The 21,501-nt window shown below is 35.3% G+C and overlaps 2 protein-coding genes across 2 annotated transcripts in view; both read left to right on the forward strand.

The window, feature by feature from the left end:
• LOC110107690 (deoxyhypusine synthase-like) overlaps positions 1-7,216 on the forward strand; it is an 11,454-nt gene extending 4,238 nt beyond the window's left edge. The window contains exons 4-8 of the mRNA XM_020838023.2: positions 294-380; positions 1,214-1,319; positions 6,404-6,639; positions 6,817-6,931; positions 7,005-7,216. Coding sequence (XP_020693682.1) covers positions 294-380; positions 1,214-1,319; positions 6,404-6,639; positions 6,817-6,915 — 528 coding nt within the window. The 3' untranslated portion in view covers positions 6,916-6,931; positions 7,005-7,216. The remainder of the gene's footprint in view (positions 1-293; positions 381-1,213; positions 1,320-6,403; positions 6,640-6,816; positions 6,932-7,004) is intronic.
• Positions 7,217-13,117: 5,901 nt separating this feature from the next.
• LOC110107676 (DNA topoisomerase 2) lies at positions 13,118-20,829 on the forward strand. The gene is made up of 21 exons (XM_020837995.2): positions 13,118-13,788; positions 15,013-15,305; positions 15,389-15,455; positions 15,557-15,827; positions 15,899-16,098; positions 16,220-16,429; positions 16,522-16,635; positions 16,725-16,835; positions 16,928-17,092; positions 17,177-17,362; positions 17,445-17,600; positions 17,700-17,833; positions 18,021-18,189; positions 18,278-18,466; positions 18,547-18,733; positions 18,805-18,854; positions 18,935-19,360; positions 19,494-19,653; positions 19,736-19,797; positions 19,891-19,984; positions 20,054-20,829. Exons 1-21 carry the CDS (start codon positions 13,210-13,212, stop codon positions 20,629-20,631), a joined length of 4,401 nt encoding a protein of 1,466 aa, XP_020693654.1. The 5' UTR covers positions 13,118-13,209; the 3' UTR covers positions 20,632-20,829.
• Positions 20,830-21,501: the final 672 nt, after the last annotated feature.

Below are 21,501 nucleotides of genomic sequence, written 5' to 3' on the forward strand. Positions count from 1 at the left end.
AAAAAGAGTGACCAAAAGCTCTCACAAACGAAACTATAATTTTCTTAACTGTGAGTTTGTTTAAGATTATTTAGCTTTAAGGCTTCGTTTGTGACATCTTTCTTACTGCTTTCTAGAGCAGCTTTTTAGCATAAAAATTTTTGTTCTAAAAAGCTACTTTAAAAAACACTAAAAAAACTGTCACAAATGAAACCTAAATGTGAAATTATGTTTATTGAGATGTGATTATTTTAATTAACTTTTCTTCTTTGTATGCTAACAATTTTTTTTAATTATTTTTTTGAATTTTGTAGAAAATGCATTGGACACCTTCAAAGGTGATTGCTCGCTTGGGAAAAGAGATAAACAATGAAAGTTCATATTTGTATTGGGCGTCTAAGGTAAACCAATAGAGCTATCTACCTTTCTTCATCTTCACTTCTTCAGTATTATTAGCATGAGCATTTATTTTTAATTTCTGCTGCATTAGTTGCCTTTACAAAATAGTTAATTAATGAGTCATTCTTTAAACTAGTTTATTTATTAATTATCTGACTCCTTATCTCTAATGTTTGTCCCCTTGTCCCCTAAATTTAGCCATTCTTCTTGTCTAAAATAAGAGATTTCAGCCAGAAAGTACTTTTACTTGAATTTTAAAATATATCAAATACAGTTAGTGAATTGAAATATACCTAATAGACAAACTCTTTGTATGTTTGGATTAATAATTCTGTGTGGATGCTGAACGTCGTCCGGTGACCAGCCCGAATGTGCCACGCCACGTCCACCCCTGTGCTCGGTACCGCAGATTGATGTGTCGCATTCTGGACAGTCTCCGGATGGCGTTCTGTGTCCGGTCTCCGCACAGAATAATTTCTCGTATGTTGTTGCTCTGAACAAAAAAAAAATTACATCAGTCATATAAATTATACTAAGAGTCTATTTGAGACGATTATAACTTTTTATAAAGATGATTGTAATTTGTAAAGTTATTCTAGGGAAGTAACTTTTTTGAAAGCTATTGTAACAAAATCTTTTTAGTATAAAATTTTCTTTAAAATAGTAAAAAAGTTGTAGTCAAATAGAAATTATGGTCACAGTATGAAAAATAAATTAGTACAAAAAATTATTCTAAATAAGCTATAAATAAAAAATATATATTTTAATGTGAGGAAGATATATATATATTTCTATGATTTTAATCAAATTTTCCTTCTTCTTTTTTTGGTTTCAGAATGGCATACCGGTGTTCTGCCCTGCACTCACTGATGGTTCCATAGGGGACATGCTTTACCTCCATTCATTGCGCAATCCTGGCCTTATTATAGATCTGGTTCAAGGTGCTTACCGTGCTTTTTGTGCAGCATAACTAAGGCTTTATTTGTGACGACTTTCTTACTGCTTCTTCTTAAAGCAGTTTTTTAGTACAAAATTTTAATTTTTTTTTATTAAAAAATTGCTTTAAGAAGCAGTAAAAAAGTTGTCCCAAACGAAACCTAAGACTTCATTTTATTAGTTCTATATTTTTTTGTCGGAGAGCATCTATGATAATTCACAACAAAAGAAAAAAAAACTGAACTATATAGATTTTATGGAACAATATAGTACCGGTTCAAAAATAAAACAAATTGAAATTAAAAAAAAAAACATGATATATTTATTCCACTTATTACTAAAACATATTAGTTTATATATATATATTAAGTTTCATGATTAATTTATTTTGCATGTAAATCACTGCAAAAAATAACAAACGGTACATATTTAGTCTTCTGTCACGTGATATTATAGATTAAAAAGAATAAAAATAAACACTACAAAAAAATTATTTTTTTTGCGGTGAACAAATCCATCACAAAATAAGAAAAATCAGTTATAAAATATGATTTAAAGCGGAATATAATCCGACGTAAAAAAAAGTAGTGTCGTAAAATTATTTGTTGCGAAAAAATCTGTTGCAGATATTTTTCAAGGATTTGAAGCAGAATTTTAGCCAAAACAAAAAAATCACAAATTCTGTTGAGCCGGGTGGGCTACCTGCTGTCAGCGCCTAACTGGACAGCCTGCTGCCCAAACCTCACCAAACTGCTCGCACCATCTCCCGCGAGACTGGTATGCTCGAGATTCTAACCATGCTCAACTTGTCAAAAACCATTGCCCTTTTCCACTCGCTACCGAGACAAAACAACATAAGAGAAAATATATCCACCATACTAAAAAACCAACAAGCAATCATCTCAGTCAACACAAGATCTAGAAGGTGAAGGTCATTTAGGTTTGACTTTAGAGATTATGTGCATATATAGGAGGGACAAGCATTAGGGTTTAGATCCATTAGTTCTTAGAAAAGTGCTATTTTACTGCACGTTTGAAGTTGCTCCTCTGTTAATAACCTTATTAAGATCTTATGAACATAGTTAGATTAGTTTATCTATTGCTTTATAGACTTTTACTCTTCTAGGAGCTTTGATAAACTTAATTATTCTTTCCTTATTGATGCCTTATCTAAGTCAAATTGTCAAGGGATAAGATTAGCTTACTCTCACTATTTTTTTTTTAAAGGAATTTTTGTCCTAAATGATGCAATTCTCTTGCATTCATTTCAATCTATCATGCATGTATAATAGATTTAATAGAAGAATCAAGATATAAAATCTATAGTGGGGGTAATTAGAGATCTTTTTTTTTTCGAGTAATTAGTTTTTTCTTTAAAATGATTATTATGCTTTACTTTTTCATTTGAAAGGCCCCCATGAGTGTACGTACTATGGAGGGGTCACTAAGGCATGCTTATAGAGAAGCCACCATAGAAAGTTAGTAGTGAATATGATATTCATTAATAAGACTCCATAAAAATAAATGGGCTCCAAAAATTTACGCCCTGAATTTTTTGTGGACCTCCCTTTCTTTCTTTATTAGGTCTTCGAGGAGAGTTTTAACACTTAAGTTCAATGCAAATTTTCATAAGGCATATTGGATTTGAAATAAGACACTACCCAGAGATTTCGCCCTCATTTTGTGAGGACTTTATGATTTGAATTCTGTTTTCTATAGGCGCAAGCCCCTATAGTTTATTACCCCTCCCAATCAAGAGAGATAACTTTTGATTAAGGCTAGTTGTCAAGTAAATACGTAGGAATACATGATATCTGATGTATAGTAGAAGTATGGGTTTGCTATGTGAGAATTTAATATTTATAATTGAAAATTTTACCATATTGCACTTAAAGTGGATGGTGGGGGCCGTGATGATGAGCTTGATAAAAATCTCATGGTTCCATCGTCCCGAGCCATAATAGTCCCTGGTCTACTTAGAGGGGGTAGTTGACCCAACCTGACAGAATTATCCTTGTCGGCAGTCATGGGTTGCTTCGTCCAATGGTACCTTGCAGATCTAGGGTGAATATTTATCTAAGGGGACAAACTTGAATCCACCTTATCTAACAAAGGGTTTTGTGCCCTATCGATTATATCATATTGATTCATTGCTCAATGATTTGAAGCCGTTGGGGAACATATAGGCTCTGACAATGACCGTAATATAATGATGTAATTTTGCAACATAATCACCCGATCAGTGGGTCCTGATCATTAAAAATGATTAATGATAAAATTATATATATTTTTTCTATTTAAAATATAAATTTTCCTAATAATATTAAAAGCAAATCTTACCTCTCACTCAATCTCCTATGCTTGCCTTGCTCGTTCAACCTCCCAAAGCATAACTCTTCTCTCTCTCAGTTGTTCGCATGTTCTCACGTTCGTTGCTTAAGTTCTCTCAGTCTCCCTCCTCTCTCTCTTCTCTAATTTATGGAGACGAAGCCAACGACAAAATATCCCTAAATCCTTTGTCTTTCATGATACCAAAAGACGGGAAAGAGCTTTCCATCTTCACAAGATTTGGATCGTTCGACTTCCATAACCTGACCGTCTTCTTTGTCTTCCTCGCCTTCTTTGATTTCTTCACGACGAAACCCCGAGTACGAAATATTACAGGCATGTTGCGGACGCATGCCAACATTTATAAGATTGTTGCATGGCATTAACATCAAGGTCGACACTTGTTGTCATTCATAATATAGATGCACACCATCATCAATAAACTCAATGCACGTGTCAACATCAACCCCAACTCTCAACATCATTATCAAAATTTATACTAAATTTTTTGTCTTTAATTTTCTTTGTTCAAAGGTGAATGAATATACACATCACAAACAATCTCTAAATGATAGATCCATTATCTTAAGACTCTTCCAATTTCCGCAATGAAATTCATCATTTATAGTTTATGTTTAATACATTATATCAATGCTTTTCCTTATTACAATACATGAAGTATATCAGTTGTAACATAAGAAATATATTAGTAAAATTTTTTCAACTAGGTTAAACCTCATAATTTTTTTCTGTTTCAATTTTCCATGTAACATTTTTTTGTGTTTTCATTATGCTGCTATTTCACTTTTTATTTATTTATTATTAAAATTCACTAACGGACTTGCATGTTAATATAAAAAAAAAAGTACAAGTATTTAAAAGGAATCTTTAGCTGGCTAATGCTTAGAAGAGTTGCATCAAAAAGAAAATAAAACCTAGAGCTAGCCTAAGACCCCATCTAAGTACAAGTAAAAAAGCCTAAGAAAAATCTAAGGTGGCTAGGGGCCAACACCCAAAAAATGGTGAGCAACAAAAACGCTACCAGCATCAACATCCATGAAGTAGATTTGCCAAATAAAGGCAGTAAACTAGAGTAGAAAAAAAGGATACCCACAAAGCTCAGGACAACTGCAACACCAAATGAAAAGAGCAAGCAAGAGCACAAAAATGGAGTGCAAAGTAAGGATCAACAAAACCAAATGGAGTACATAATAAACAAACATAATAATGAAGGCAAACAGGCGAGAACCACTTATCCTAAAATAACAGAGCAAACAAAAAGGAGCATACTAAGAGCTTGAAGAGCACAAACAGCCACACCAAAAAACCTAACATCATAACAAGAAATGAGTCCAATTGAGATACAAAAAGGCATCAATCAACAACACAAACTATAAAACACCCAGGCTAGCTAGCTAGCAATACTAATAAAATACCATAAAGAAGTCTCCACAGACACTAAAAGAGCACTATCCAGACAACCAAAACCAGCCCCTGCAACCTCGACAATGCTAGAAGTGACAAAGACCAAGGAAAGGACCCAGAGACAGCCTCAGAACACAGGTCAAAAGAGCAAAATATATGATGACCAATGAAACCAAAACAAAAAGAAAATCTCAAATTTTACAAAAATAAGGTAAACCAAGCTTGTCCATCCTTATAAGGCCTTTCAGAGCATTGAGGCCATTTTCATTATAGTAGATTTCAGTAGAAGAGCAACCAATACCTTTTTTTGCAAACCAGTTAGCACACATATTCCCCTCACGTCAAATATGAGTAATAACATAATCAAATCGCGTAAGAAGAGCCTTGATTTTCTTGACTAAGTAAAAAAAAGACTCGCATTAAAGCAATTGCTAGCAGACACTATATTAACCAACATAAGAGAATCCGACTCAAACCATATGTTATGAATATTATGATCTTTGTAGAATTTGCATCCCGAGCAAAAGAGTTGTTGCCTCAACCACAATAACCTTGACAACATGAACGCAAGAAGGAAAACACAAGAGCATCAAGATAATATCTAATTAAACCCCCACAACCAGCCCCAATTTTATAATTAAGAGCACCAATAATATTTAATTTGAATTAACCCATAGACGATTTACACTAGTACACAATCTTAGTAAAGGCTAAATTGTTGGGAGTATCAAAAGTGATGTGAAAAAAAGAAGTCCATCTTTTGCTACCTCTAAAATGCTTGGGAAGAACTTTAGTGGAGACAAGTTGGTGAACTTTGTCCTTAATTCAAGGCAAAAATAATATGATAAAAACTCATCTTAATACCTTGGTGTTTACAATTGCTTTGTTCCTTCCATAAAAATCAAAAAAATCATATGAGGAATGAGAGAAGGAATATGACCAGCACCCCTTTGATGATACAAATGCTCAAGAATATTAAGACAAGAAGTAATATGATAAGTCATATTAACCCCCATAGCGACATCCATAACATACCAAACTTTAACAACAATCGGGCCATTAACAAAAACATGCTCAATGTTCTCCATATGAAAATAACATTAACATTTAGAGGTAATTTAAAAGCCTTTCTTTCTTAATTTCTCATCCATCTGCATCAAACCTTTAAGTAATTACTCCTAGTGAAAACATAAATATTCTTTGGAGCCACTGAGTTCCACATTTTTCTAAAAACAAGATTGATATACGAACCACATTCTTAAACCATCAAAACCAAAACATACACTAAATCATGTGATATAATATTTTCAAGTGATATACAAATTTATGCATGCAGATGTGAGAGCAATGGACGAGGAAGCAGTAAATGCAAGCCCAAGGAAGACTGGTGTCATAATACTCGGAGGAGGGGTTCCAAAGCATCATATCTGTAACGCTAACATGCTACGAAACGGTACAGATTATGCTGTGTTCATCAATACAGCTCAGGAATTCGACGGTAGTGATTCTGGAGCCCGGCCAGATGAAGCTGTGTCATGGGGAAAGATCAAAGGCTCCGCCAAAACTGCTAAGGTATGATTAATCAACACATTTAAATAGATACAGTTAGATTTTGCTCGCACGAGGATCAATGGAATTATAATAAAAGTACTTTGTTGTTAGTATGATTTTTCCTTTATAAAATGCAAATTCAGAGGCTTGAATTCTATCATAAATCGTCATAGAAACATGCTTTTCTGAATCTAACAGGTTCACTGTGACGCAACAATTGCTTTTCCACTGCTGGTAGCTGGAACATTTGCAAGGAAACTGAATAAAGCAGCTCAGGCCAATGGAATCAAAGCTTGAAGAAGCTCATTTCATGGTATTTTTGACATTTTCTTATTAATTTATCCATTCATGCAGATATCTCAGCTTTGTTTGTCGTTCTCATGTAGGTTTGAAGCTGAGGTATCTCAATAGCCATGGAACTGCAAGTAGTGATCTACTGGAAGTTCAGGTACTGCTAGTATCCAGGATAAGGCTGACAATAAATTAGGTATCTTTGGTTGAGTTGCAGATTGTACTGTAATGGAATATTTTCTTAATTAAAAAACTGAAGAACTGATCATTATGCTCATATGTTTTAATTCATTTAACTGAATTTTGGAGGAACCTAGAATTATTTACAATTTGTGTATGACCTGTTAAGCAAGTAGAGAAAATATGTCATTTTTAAATTTGTTGTATATTATTTTCATAATATTGCAGGTCCATCGCCATTTATCATACATAAATAAATAATAAATTGAAATGCTAAAGTACATGAATGAGAGAATAAGATATACAAAAAATACTAAGAGCAGCAGTTTATCATACATAAATCATTAATGAATTGAAATCATGAAGTGCATGAAGGACAAAACTATCTTTAGCCACATGCATAAGGAAAAGTCACATTTTGAGAAATTTGGACTAAAAAATGTGTAAAAATGTATTTTTAGTCTAAAAACATATAGCCACTAAAATGATGCTTAATCATACCATTTAAAGGCATAAATATAGCTAACAAATATTATAGAATTAAGTATCCAAAGCTAAGCCTACTGAAAATCAAATATATTTGAACTATAAAGATATTTTGAGCCACTTGATATCAAATAAATAAATAAAAATTGAAGTAGAAATAAGGGGTGTCAATTTTTGACCCGACCCGAAACCCGACCCGAAAAAATCCGATTCGGGTTGATCCTTTTAGCAAATGGATCGTGTTGACCCGTTTCAAAAACAGGTCGGGTTTGGGTTGACCCGAGAAACCGAAATCAGCCTGACACTGACCCGAAAGTCTAGTCTATCCCGGTTTTCGCCCGCACTTGCGACGTCGCCCGCTGCCGCGCTCGCGCGGTCTCGCACTCTCATGCTAACTCCGCCAGCCCGCCTGTTCAACCTGTCAGCTCGCGCCTCGAGCTCGCGCAGTCCTGCAGACTCCATCCGCACGCGCTGTCCCGCAGACTTCGTCCGCACTCGCGGTCCTGTGGACTCCGTCCGAACTCGGCTGTCATGAACTCGGGACTCTGCCCTCTGCATCATGGGTCGGGTCGGGTCAACCCGGCAACCCGCGCGGGTCGGGTTCGGGTTGAAATGTCTGACCCGTTTGCAGAAAAAGGGTCGGATTTGGGTTGACCCGTTTAGATCCGGGTCAACTCAGGTTCGACCCGAATCTGACCCGTCGACCTGAATTGACACCCCTACTAGAAATAGTAAGTAATTGGCTCTCATTCACAAGCTTATATTTTTGGATTAAAAAAATAATTTGAACGGTGCTATATAGTCGTATTATGGTTCATATTGTCCAACAAATAATATCAAAGATGTTGATCTGATCTGTAACTCTACATTTATATCGTCATGTTCTATCACCACAAAGCAATGCTTAAGAGAAAGTAACTCCAATAATGGAACAATGTGATTGAGTCGACTCTTAGTAAATGAGATTTGTGTATTTTAACAACATGATTGAGTTGACTCTTTGTACATGAAAATTGATTATTTTAACGATATGATTAGTCCACTCTAAGTACATGATACTTGATTATTTTAAAAAGTTTTCATTTAAGGGGACTGAGATAATTGATATTGATATCTCTCACTTGAGAAGAATGATTGCATGATAAAAAATTTAAGTCGGTATAATATATATTTTACGTCTCAGAGTTGTAGGTACACAAATAAAAGTAGTAAAATCAAATTTTTTTTACGTGAAAAAATTGGAAAGGAAAAAAATCATTGGGTTTTGCTCAGTTGAAAAATCCATTATACAGTGAGTGATACAAGAATCCTCCTTTCTTCACCGTTAAAGAAGACGTCATTTGAACAAAATATTACGAAATTAAGTGTTCACAAAGGGACAATTAATACCCAACAACATAATCTGATTTTTCTAATATGGATCATTTGTGATGATGGTGGTTGCAACGGCAATAGATGGTGATAGTTGTCGGTGTCGATCGTTGAAAAATGCAAGAAAACTTTCTCTAGTTTTCTCTCTTCTCCCCCTAAGGGGGTCAAATGGGTCTGGCGCGTTCATCACCAGTTACCTGAGCAAAAGAAGAGTGGGTATGTCCCCAACGCTGTTGCTGGCAGCAGGTGGCCGGCCAATCGTCCAGCAGGCCAAACCAGCCTAGATAAGTTCAGTCCCCATTGCAAACCTGGACAAGCTTATTCCAATATTTTTTTAGTCCTTGGGGTCATCTTTCAATATTTTGAACTCAATTATGACAATTTCAAAGCCCAATGAAGCTTTTATGATTAAATTTAAGGCAATTTGAAGATTTTGAGAAAAAAAAAATTTAATAATTTGTGCTCCAACTAATGTGCTAATTTTATAAAAGGTTATAATCATAATTAAGGATATTTTACTTAGTTTACAGTCCAAAGGGAAGTTCCATGTTGACATCTAGGGAATTGTCAAGCCTCATAATTATCCAAAAATTTTAATCTTCAATATTTTGGAAAACTCAAGTATATATTTTCAAACTCTGCAAGCTTTGACATCTGAAAAAAGGGGGTCAACTGATAACTCACAAAAAATCACTTTGATCAGGCTCAAATTTTGAGGTATATTTGAATTGGAAATTTTCAAAATTCAATTTGAGGCCATCAGAATTCAAATCTCAACAAACTAATAGCCAAACTGAACGTCTCGACAAGATGAACCCAAAGACAACAAAATCAGTCCAATCCTAGTCCAATGAAGCTTGAACAAGGCCTTAAAATATATTTAGAAGTTTTAGAGCATTAATTGGATGACTAAATGATATTTAAATTAGACGTACATTCTTATAATCAAATCGGGTAACGAGCCCAAGATCTCTTAATTCTAACATCATTAAGACATTTAAATATTTAATGAATGCTTTATGATTGAGGAAATCTTCTTCATATGTATGGAGCATGTCATTTTAAAAAATATATAAAAAGGTCCTCATTCTTTATCTGGGAGAAGGGGAAAAAGAGAGAGAACTAGAGAGAGAGCTCTCTTATATTTTCCAAACATCGCCGCCAACGACCACCACCAGTTATTATCGCTGATAACCACCATTGCCACTAACAATTGGCATCAGAAATCATGACAAATCAGAATACTAACAATATTTAACTTTGATGTTGGGTATATCTTTCCTCTAGTGAAGTTCTACTTTCTATTTTCCCTATTTAAAAAATCAAACTTTGTTGTTTGATGTTAATTGTCACTCTGTGGACACCTGATTTACATAATCTCCCTTAGAGAAAAATCAGATGTTTGTTTAAATGATGTCTTCTTTAACGATGAGAAAGAAGGATTCTTGTATCACCCACTATATAATGGATTTTTCAACTGGGTCAGATCCAATTATTTTTTCCCTTTCTGATTTTCCACGTAAAAAAAGTGTTAATATATAAGGATCAATTTTTGTTCTTTTATATTAACATTCATAATAGTATATGAACAGTGAATGACTTAGACTCCATTTTGAACAACTTTAAGAAGCAATCATTCAAGCAATTATTGAAGCCTAAGCCATTCACTGTTCATATAAGTTTTTCTTTATAAATCAAATCTATCAAAACATGATTGCTTAAGGAGAAGTTATGCAAGTAATAATTGATGATATATCATTATTAACAACTCATTTATAAAATTAAATCTTTTACAGAGGATAAGTATTGTCATTTTCGACTCTTCTAGCAAATAATATTATTAAGCAATAAGAGAGTGATAGAAAGACTAATTAAGAAAGAGACTTTGATTAATATATCCACTCTTTCTTTCTCCATCACTCACTCTCTCTCTCTCTCTCTCTCTCTCTCTCTCTCTCTTCCATCTCTCTCTCTCTCTCTCTAATAATAATAATACTGAGGTGTGAGTCAAACTGGCACACGAGTTATGTTTAAAGCTCATTTGATATTTAAGCTTGATTTTAAGTTGTACTTGATTCAACTCGATGACTCATTGAGTATGCTCATTAAGAGCATTTTAGTTAAATAAAAACGCACTACAAAAAAAAAATTAATTTAAATTTTATATGAAAGTTTTTGTAATGATCTACTTAAGTCTATCATTACTTAACTAATATTCGAATATATTCATTAATCTCAAAGCCACATTCAGGTTTTGTTTGGGACTATTTTCTTAATGCCTTCAAAAGCAACTTTCTAGCACAACAATTTAATAAAAGTAATGAAAAAATAATGGCTAAAAGCTGTCCCAAATGAAACCCAAGTCAAATTTGAGCTAATTATATGCTTAGTCAAGCTAAGCTTAAATTACATCGACTCAAGATCGAGTTAAAGGCCAACTCAAGCTCAATTCAACTTATTGTATCTCCTCTGGATGGTCCTTGCCTAACTTCTGGCTAGTGATAAAAAGCTTCTTGTCAATGACTGAGCCCGACTGACTTTTGCCTTTTCTACTGCTTGTTGTTTCTTCTTTGCAGTTTTTTTGTATTGTATTCTTGGTTTTTGTCCATGATAGGTCGTGTATCCATTTTATTGTTATTAATGTATAGGCCCCTTCGTGAGTTTTATCCATGTATTTGCTCATTCTACGAAAAAGTTACATCACAGCTGCAATAATTAGTCATCCTTAGATTCCCATTCATCTTTACTGAGTGTTTCTTCGGATATTCTTCAGACTTACAAAGTGTGACTTCAAATCTGTGGTATTACTTAGCCCCAGCTCTAAAGATGCCATAATGTGGCGATATAATTGTCCATAGATGCTCAAATTATTGGAGGGACAATGACGAACATTTTAACTTTGATGGCTATACTAATTGACATTTTAAAACGACTTGCATAAAGAGAGATGCTTAATTCGCTATGGTTGAGGTAGTGTTGTCTCTATTGTTGACATTCTTAGCACTATTTCTTAGGCAAGTGGGATTAATTTTAGGCTTTATTTTGGATAGTTTTTTGTCATTATTTAAAAAAATTATTACAAAATTATTTTTGAAAGAAATAAAAAAAATTATCTCAAATGAAGTCTTAGGATTCACTTGGGATCGATAGCTTTCTAAAGCAGTTTTTTGGTACAAAAATTTCTTGAACTAGAAATTTTTTTACTAAAAAACAACTTTAAACCCACCATTGTTTAGCTTGGTTGGTGGGTACGGTTGGGAATCTCCCAACCCATGCTCGATTCTCCTCGAGCGGCAGCGCTCTTAAGTGGGGTCCAACAAAGTGTGGGTCAGGAGGTTTCTGGGGTGGATGTCTCTTCTAGGTCAGTCGATGATTAATCACGCCACCAAGCAGTCTTTCGGGGGTGGCGATGGGTGGATACACTGTTTCCAAAAAAAAAGGAAAAAAAAACTACTTTAAAAAATATTTAAAAAAATCATACCAAACGAAACCTTAATTATTGGTGTAAATAAGTCGAGTTTGATCAGCCAAAGCTTCACTTGAGGACAAAAGAAGAAGCTTAAGTACTGAGCAAAATATTCATTCAAAAAAAAAGAGAGAAATTAAGGAGAGATAATTAGAAATTAGGAGAGAGAAATACTGGAATCAGAATTTTCATAACTTTTGTAAATTTAATAAAACATTAAGAATTCAATATTTGTAATAATTTGTATCATATTTTGAAAATGAATTAGTTCGATAGTTGATAGGTCAATAAGGGACTTGCTAAAATAAATAAAACTTGTCTTATAAATATTGGCTCACGAGCATATTATGAGCAAATGAGCCACCTCAAATTAGATTTGGTTTGGGACAATTTTCTTACTACTTTCTAAAACAATTTTTTAGTATACAGGTTTCTTGAATCAAGAAATCTTTGTACTAGAAAGCCGTTTTAGTAAGTAATAAAAAAATTATCCCAAACGAAGCCTTAATTACCTCTTATATGAAAAGTGTCACAAAATTTGTGTAGTCAATGTATTTTAATTGAGTTTAATTACCATAAATAAAACAATAAAATAATGGAGTTTTAAAAAAAGTCCGCCTCACGTCCAAACAGGTTCAGTGCTGTGTTTTCCGTTTCAAACTGACAAAAAAGAGGAAAACGGAGGAAAAACGTCGAAACAAACGTCGAAACAAACAAACAAATCTCGCAAGTTCTTCATTTCGACGCTCGGCCTTTAGCCTTCTTGACACAATCTCCGTGTCTCTCTTACACACGCCATGGCCGCCGTGAAGAAGCTCCCTCTTCAGTGCAGCACCGTGCACAACTCCGCCTATGGCATCGCAGACACAGCCGCCAACGGCAAGAAAACGATCGAGGAGATGTACCAGAAGAAGACGCAGCTCGAGCACATTCTCCTCCGCCCTGACACCTATATTGGCTCGGTGGAGAAGCATACCCAGACTCTATGGGTCTACGAGAATGAGGAGATGGTTCACCGACCCGTGACCTATGTGCCCGGGCTCTACAAGATCTTTGACGAGATATTGGTTAATGCTGCCGACAACAAGCAGAGGGATCCATCTATGGACTCCCTCAAGGTCGACATTGATGCCGAGGCCGTCTGCATTAGCATCTACAACAATGGTGATGGTGTTCCGGTCGAGATCCACCAGGAAGAGGGGGTCTACGTACCGGAGATGATTTTTGGACACCTCCTCACAAGCAGCAACTACGACGATAACGTCAAGAAGACCACTGGTGGTAGGAACGGGTACGGTGCGAAGCTGACCAATATCTTCTCAACTGAGTTTATCATCCAGACGGCAGATGGGAAGAGGCAAAAGAAGTACAAGCAGGTGACTTTTTGGGATTATTTTTTGTCGGCTGATTTCATTCTTGTTCATTTTGATGCACAGTTTCATTCTAATTTGGGGTTTTCCGTCAAAGAATCAGCTTATTTTTTTTCTTTTTTATGTAATTTGAGTTCTTGTGAATTCTTTGTTAGTTCTGAGGATATCGGACTGTTTAGGATTTGTGATCTCAATCTTCTTGAGATTTCTTTTATGAGACTTTAATAAAACGATGGTTCACCCTCTGGGTTAGGGTTTATGCTAATCATCTTCTTGAGACGTTCTTTTATCAGAGTTTCGGAGAACGTTGATATGAAGATGGTTCCGGCTTTCAGATTTTGGGAGTTAGGCTTTAGATATTGCTGAATATGCAGCTCTGTATTCTTAATGCCCTTGTTTTATAGATTTTGGCAAGATTACCCATACTTTTCAATTCATTCCATATGAATTAGAGGAGCAGAAAGTCTTCCATAGAAAATCAAAATTTCATTTTCTTGGGCGATTGATAAAAGAGAAAAGAAGCAATCCCAATGTACAAATGTCGAGGCGATGCAAAACTAAAGAAAATTCATGGATTGCAGGGTTGTAGCAATCAAATAAAGGGAACAAGGGTAAACAATAATTTGTCAGTTATTAATTATGTTTGAATTAATAATTTTGGCATGTGCTGATCATAGAATGTGCTGAAATTCCCCTCCTGGAATTAAGCACTCAATAATATATATTAAGAATCCGTTACATGATAGCCCTCGATTATGGTTGATTTGAATCCGTGAAGTTCTGCTGAAATTGAAATGTATGTGGCTGTTTGTTTTGCTTTTATATGAAGTATAGTGTTATTTAGATTGTGTTTTGTTTGATTTTGGTTTCGTTTGGAATGACTTTCTTTCTACTGTTATTTTAAGAAGCAGTAAGAAGGTCGTCCCAAATGAAGGCTTAGGCTTCATTTAAGACGGCTTTCTTATTGCTTATTAATACAGCTTTTTAGTACAAAAATTAAAATCTTTGACCTAAGAAGCAGTAAGAAAGCCATCCCAAATGAAGCCTTATGTAATTTACTGCAACGAGTGATGTAGAACTTTAAATCCATTTATATCATATTTAGGACTTTAGCTTTGTAACAATGCTGATCTTTGTTATAAATAAATTACCAAGATTTACAGTCCAAGTACTGGTTCAGGATGCCAATTGTTTCTCATGACATTCTTTCAAATGAGTTCTCCAATATAGGTGTTCACCGGAAACATGGGAACCAAATCCCAGCCCTCCATTACCAAATGCAAGGAAGGAGAGAACTGGACTAAGGTTACGTTCAAGCCGGACCTGCTGAAGTTCAATATGGACCATCTTGAAGAAGATGTGGTTGCACTGATGAAAAAGAGGGTTGTTGATCTAGCTGGAACATTGGGTAAGACTGTGAAGGTTGAGTTGAACGGGAAACGATTACCTGTTAAAACTTTTGCTGATTACGTGAACCTTTACCTCCAATCTGCTTCCAAATCTAGACCCGAGCCCCTTCCAAGGTTTGAAAAGATCTAAGATTTTCATTTACGGTTAAATTCTTCTCAACTTAAACAAAATCAGAATTTTGTGTAATTTGATTTAGGATTGCTGAGAAAGTCAATGATCGGTGGGAGATATGTGTAAGCCTCACTGATGGGCAGTTTCAACAGGTTTCTTGAAAGAACACTTCATGAACTTTAAATGCCTGTTTATCAATTGTAGTAACAAAAGTTCAATAGATCATGATTTTGTTTTGGTTTCCATTCATCAGGTGAGCTTTGTTAATTCCATTAACACTATTAAGGGAGGTACACACGTTGAGTATGTCACCAGCCAAATTGCTAGTCATGTGATGAGCATTGTGAACAAAAAGAACAAGAATGCAAACCTCAGGCCACATAATGTGAAGAATCATCTTTGGGTCTTTGTCAATTGCCTCATTGACAACCCTGCATTTGACTCGCAAACTAAGGAAACATTGACCACTCGTCAAGGAAGCTTCGGGTCAAAGTGCGATCTTTCACAAGAATTTCTCAAGAAGGGTAATTGTTTATATTGCGATGTTAAATTATCTGGTTCAGCACTTAACGAATTTAAATTTCTCTTTTTGCAGTGGCTAAATCAGGAATTGTGGAAAGTCTTCTCTCATGGGCTGATTTCAAGCAGAATAAGGAATTGAAGAAGACAGATGGAACAAAAAGGCAGAAAATCTCTGGCATTGTGAAGCTCGATGACGCTAATGATGCTGGAGGAAAGAATTCAGAGAAATGCACATTAATCTTGACTGAAGGAGATTCAGCCAAGGCTCTTGCTGTAAGTGTTTCATGATTATTAAACCAATTGAAATTATATCCTCTTTCATGAGAGAAATTGTCCTCATAGGCTAGTATTTTTCGGGGAAAATTATCTCATTTCTCTGTCTTACCTGTAACAGATGGCTGGTATCTCAGTTGTTGGTCGAAACAACTATGGTGTGTTTCCTCTGAGAGGTAAATTGCTGAATGTTCGAGAAGCAAGTCATAAACAGATAATGGAGAATGCTGAAATCCAGAATATAAAGCAAATTCTAGGGTTGCAGCAAGGGAAAGAGTATGAAAGTGTCAAGGGTTTACGATATGGTCATCTCATGATAATGACAGATCAGGTTCAACATGAACTGATAATTTATGCCTTCTGTCTGCAGATATGTGAATGATTTAACATTTCTAATCTAGCATTCTTATTTTGCAATTTCAGGATCATGATGGCTCTCACATTAAGGGGCTCTTGATTAACTTTATACACTCATTTTGGCCTTCACTGCTTAAAATCCCCTCGTTCTTGGTAGAGTTCATAACACCGATTGTGAAGGTAAGCCTATACATTTTATGAAAATCTGATTTGGAGCTTTGAAATATGTAAAAAATGATATTGCTACATTTTTATTTTTGATGTTTCAGGCAACTTACAGAACAGGTAAGGTCTTGTCTTTTTACACTATGCCTGAGTATGAATCTTGGAAAGAAAGTTTGGGTGGCAATGCAAGTGGCTGGTCTATAAAGTACTATAAGGTCTGCTTTTCCATGCGTCGTTAATCTTTAATCCTGTACTGTCATGGAAATTTTTACAGTTTGTAATGGTTTTCTAATTATAACGGTCATAGGGGTTGGGAACTAGCACATCCAAAGAAGGAAAGGAGTACTTCCAAGATCTTCAAAAGCACAAGAAAGATTTTGTATGGTTTGATGAACAGGACGGAGAAGCTATAGAACTTGCATTCAGCAAAAAGAAAATTGAAGCCAGGAAAAATTGGCTGCGGCAATTTGAAGTAATAGGATATAGTCTTTCTTTGCCATTACATAAAAACTTTTAACTTTCTCAGACTTTGAAATTTACTTTCCTATAACTGCAGCCTGGAACTTACCTGGATCAGAACGAAAAACTTATTAGCTATAGTGACTTTGTCAACAAGGAGCTGATATTATTCTCCATGGCAGACTTGCAGCGGTCTATTCCATCCATGGTTGATGGTTTAAAACCTGGCCAAAGAAAGATTCTATTTTGCTCCTTCAAAAGGAACTTTGTCAAGGAAGCAAAGGTCAGAAAACAGAACAGTTAAATAAATATGGTTTATTCATATTCAAATTCATTAAAGTTGACTAAATCTCGACTATTTGCAGATTTCTCAATTTTCAGGTTATGTTTCTGAGCATTCAGCTTACCATCATGGCGAACAAAGTCTTGCCAGTACTATAATTGGAATGGCCCAAGATTTCGTAGGTAGCAATAATATCAATCTTCTGCAGCCAAATGGGCAATTTGGAACTCGGCACCAAGTATAAAACTTCATCAGATGGTTCATATATTTTATCTATGTTATTTTTAGTTTATTATATAAATTTTGATATATTCTTTTCTCTTGTATATGCATTCAGGGAGGCAAGGACCATGCTAGTGCCAGGTATATTTACACGAAGTTGTCACCCATGACCAGGTTCTTGTTTCCCAAGGAAGATGATCTTATTCTTGACTATATGAGTGAGGATGGGCAATCAATTGAACCCGCCTGGTATTTATTTATTTATTATCAATTGATTTGTCATAGGCTTATGCTTTGTTTGGGGCGGCTTTTTTACTGCAGCTTTATAATTCAAAAATTAAAATTTTTTAGCTAAAACATTACTTTATGAAGCAATAAGAAAGCCGTCCCAAACGAAGCTTCAGTGTATCCAATTTAAACTACAATTAACCTGCAGGTATGTTCCAATTATTCCCATGGTCTTAGTAAATGGGAGTGAGGGAATTGGTACTGGTTGGAGCTCTTACATTCCTAATTATAATCCAAGAGATATTGTAAAAAATTTAAGGCGTTTGCTTAATGATGAGCCAATGTTACCAATGGATCCATGGTATCGCGGTTTCAAGGTAAAGATGACATTTTTTCATAAGCATAAGTTGAGGTTTTCTTCAGAAAATATCTAGAATGACATTTTTTTTCTCCTAATACAATCAGGGCCTAATTGAGAAAACAGCAGTGAAGGAAGCTTGCGCTACCTACACTGTCACTGGCATCATAGAGGAGAGTGACAGCAACACTTTAACAATAACTGAGCTTCCAGTTCGAAGATGGACTCAGGACTACAAGGAATTTCTGGAATCATTGGTGACAGGAACTGATAAAGTTAAGGAGCCATTTATTAAGGTAAAAAAAACTAGTTCTGATATATTGAATCATTTTGGATGAGCATCATTATGCCTTGCTAAGCAATAATAATCTTGTAGGACTATAGAGAATACAATGATGACACCACTGTGCATTTTGAGGTTACATTGTCCGACCAGAACTTGATAATGGCAAAGCAAGAGGGACTTGAGAAAAAGTTTAAACTTTCTACTACTATCAGCACTAGCAATATGCATCTTTTTGACCACAAGGGAGTCATTAAGAAATATGATACACCAGAACAAAGTGAGTATTTATCCTCATGTTATGTCATTTTATGTGCTATAAATGTTCCTAACTCTTAATCAACTTTACAGTTCTTGAGGAGTTTTTCCATCTAAGGATTACATATTATGAGAAAAGGAAGGTAAGATGGCATTAAATAGTTTAACAACTCAATAACGGATTCACATGCAAATGAGGATAATTTGTGCCAAATTTGTGCAGAAAGCTTTGCTGGATAATCTTGAGTTGGACCTGTTAAAGCTGGACAACAAAGTTAGGTTCATTCTTGGTGTTGTTAAAGGTCAGATCATAGTTAACAACAGGAAGAGGGCAGAATTGTTCCTTGAGCTACAAGAGAAAGGGTTCACTCCATTCCCAAAGAAAACTAAGGGCGTTGATGTAGCTATAGCTGGAGCCACACCAGAAACTGAAGAATCCGAGGAGACTACAGAAGTAGTTAAAGGTGGAGTGAAGCCGAGTGATTATGACTACCTACTCTCCTTGGCTATAGGAACCTTGACCTGGGAAAAGGTTCAGGAACTTTGCTCTGAGAAGGAGAAATTTGAAAATGATGTGAAGGAATTGAGGGGTTCCTCACCTAGTTCACTATGGATCAAAGATTTAGATGCTCTAGATAAAGAGCTAGATGTGAGTCCTTCACCAATGCTTTCAAATCCTTTACCATGTCTTTATTTATTCCTATATTACTATTTAGGTCATCTTATCTTACCCCATTTATCGTCATATGTTAAATTAATGATATTTCCTGCATCTTGAACAGAATCTAGAAAGACAAGATGCTGAAGCTGAAGTAACGAGGAAAAAAATCAAGGCAAAAGCAGGTAATGGTGGTGCTGCGGCTGCTAAACAAGCACCAAAGAAGCCAAGGAAGAACAACACGAAGCCTTCTGCAGCTACTGAACCAATTGCAATTGATTCTGGTATTACTTTACAAATACCATTTCTTGTATTATCAAGTTATCTCATGGTTTATCTTAGTAACGTTGGAATACCTAATTGCAGAAACTGTTCAAGAGGTAACTAAGAATAAACCTAAAAGGCTCCAAAATAAATCTAAATCTCAGGTTTGCTCCTAGTAGTAATTTCATTCTCTTTTGTAAGATATGTCATTCACTACTCCTTTGAGCTAAACTACACATTACATGTCATTTTTGAAGCCTGTTTCTGTTGAAAGCGATGAAGATGAAGATTTAGTTGCACTCAAAGAAAGACTGGAAGCATACAATCTTGATTCTTCCCCAGAAAGGCTTGGTATGATCTTGGCTCACAGTACTCAAATATTGTTATCAAGAAAAGCCTAAAATTCAAATTTTTTTACAGCCATGGAGACTGAAACTATGCCGGAGGCTGCTGCAGCTAAAGAAGGACCAAAGAAGAGAGCTGCAGCTGCAAGGAAAGCCATGACAGTTGTGTCTGATGAGGATACCGATGATGAAGATTTTGAAAACAGCAAGGTCCCTAAAGGGAAGAAAGGAGCTGGTGGAGGAAGAAAGCCAGCAAATGCTACGAAGGCCAAAGCAACGATCACAACGAAGAAAAGAGAGGGACAGATCAAACCATTATTGGCACAGAAGCTCATTTCTGAACTTTTGCCGCCTGCAACAAATGCTGTCGACTCTCCAGAGAAGAAAGTGAGGAAGATTAGGCCATCTCCCTTCAACAAGAAGAGCGGCTCGTTCTTAGACAAGTCTGGAATCAATGGTAGCAGCAGTGAAAATTCTTCTCTTGGAACTTCTGATGAAGCACAGCGTGAGGATTCTGTTGCAAAGGCGAGGCCGAAGAGGGAGAACAGAACCAGAGCTGTGTATGTAGAGAGTAGTGAGAGTGCAGCAGAAGATGAGGAGGATGATGAGGTCTTATCTGAATATTCCAACTTCGAGGAGGAAGATGACGATTAGAGTCGCGAGATAGTTTTGATCATTGTCTTCTAATGAATTTTAAAGCAAGAATAGGGACATTTAACGGCTATATATTGTGCCGATTGCTAATAAGTGATTTCTAATTTTTTTATCTGTTAATTAGCTGAATTTCTAAGCTGGCTGTTAACAAACTTTAAAAGCTCGCTATATTAATGATTAAGCTTGAATACAAATGCTAGAATGTGAAAAAATAAAATGTGTTTGAACTAAAGCATGGCAGCGTTGAAAACTGCAGTGCCAAAATTTGCTTCAATGACGCTTGTTGCTTTGTTTTATAGTAATTCTAGATTTGACATGAAATACCGGCTTTGTGGCTTTAGGCCACTAATTGAGTTTTTATTTATATTAAATCCTAAGCCTAATGCCTAAAACACCCACTCAACCATCTCCATTTGTGTGACTTGTTGAGGAAGAAAGATAGAAGGGAAGAGGAAGAAGAGAGGGAGCGGAGATTAGGGCATTTGGATCTTTTTTCGTTCATAAAAAATATTCAGAGATTTCACATAATTGTTGTAAGTAAACAAAATCTACTTTTTGTTTTTAATGATTTTGAGTTTGATGAATTTCTTCTCCTAAATTGATAAAAAATATTTTGTCCTAATTTATCATATTTCTACTATATAACTTTTTTGTATATAATAGATATAGATTGTAAATATATTTTGACAATAATATTATTAAATTTTACAAGGTAAATTAAAAAAATGATTTTTTAAATTTTACAGTGAATAGGCAAAAGCTGTAATAAGAATGGATGACAAATATGATCCAATTACCTTTTCCCCCCTCTCTCTTCTTTCCCTTTTTCATGGCTTATCACTGCAACGCTTACCAGATTAGCGTCAAAGC

This window comes from Dendrobium catenatum, unplaced genomic scaffold (assembly GCF_001605985.2).
Source record: "Dendrobium catenatum unplaced genomic scaffold, ASM160598v2 fragScaff_scaffold_1022, whole genome shotgun sequence".
NCBI lineage: Eukaryota > Viridiplantae > Streptophyta > Magnoliopsida > Asparagales > Orchidaceae > Dendrobium > Dendrobium catenatum.

Coding starts and splice junctions, on each gene's coding strand:
- LOC110107676 (XM_020837995.2), top strand. CDS start 13,210: ATGGCCGCCGTGAAGAAGCTCCCTCTTCAGTGCAGCACCGTGCACAAC. Junction 13,789..15,012: donor GGCAAAAGAAGTACAAGCAG/GTGACTTTTTGG, acceptor TCTCCAATATAG/GTGTTCACCGGAAACATGGG. Junction 15,306..15,388: donor AGACCCGAGCCCCTTCCAAG/GTTTGAAAAGAT, acceptor AATTTGATTTAG/GATTGCTGAGAAAGTCAATG.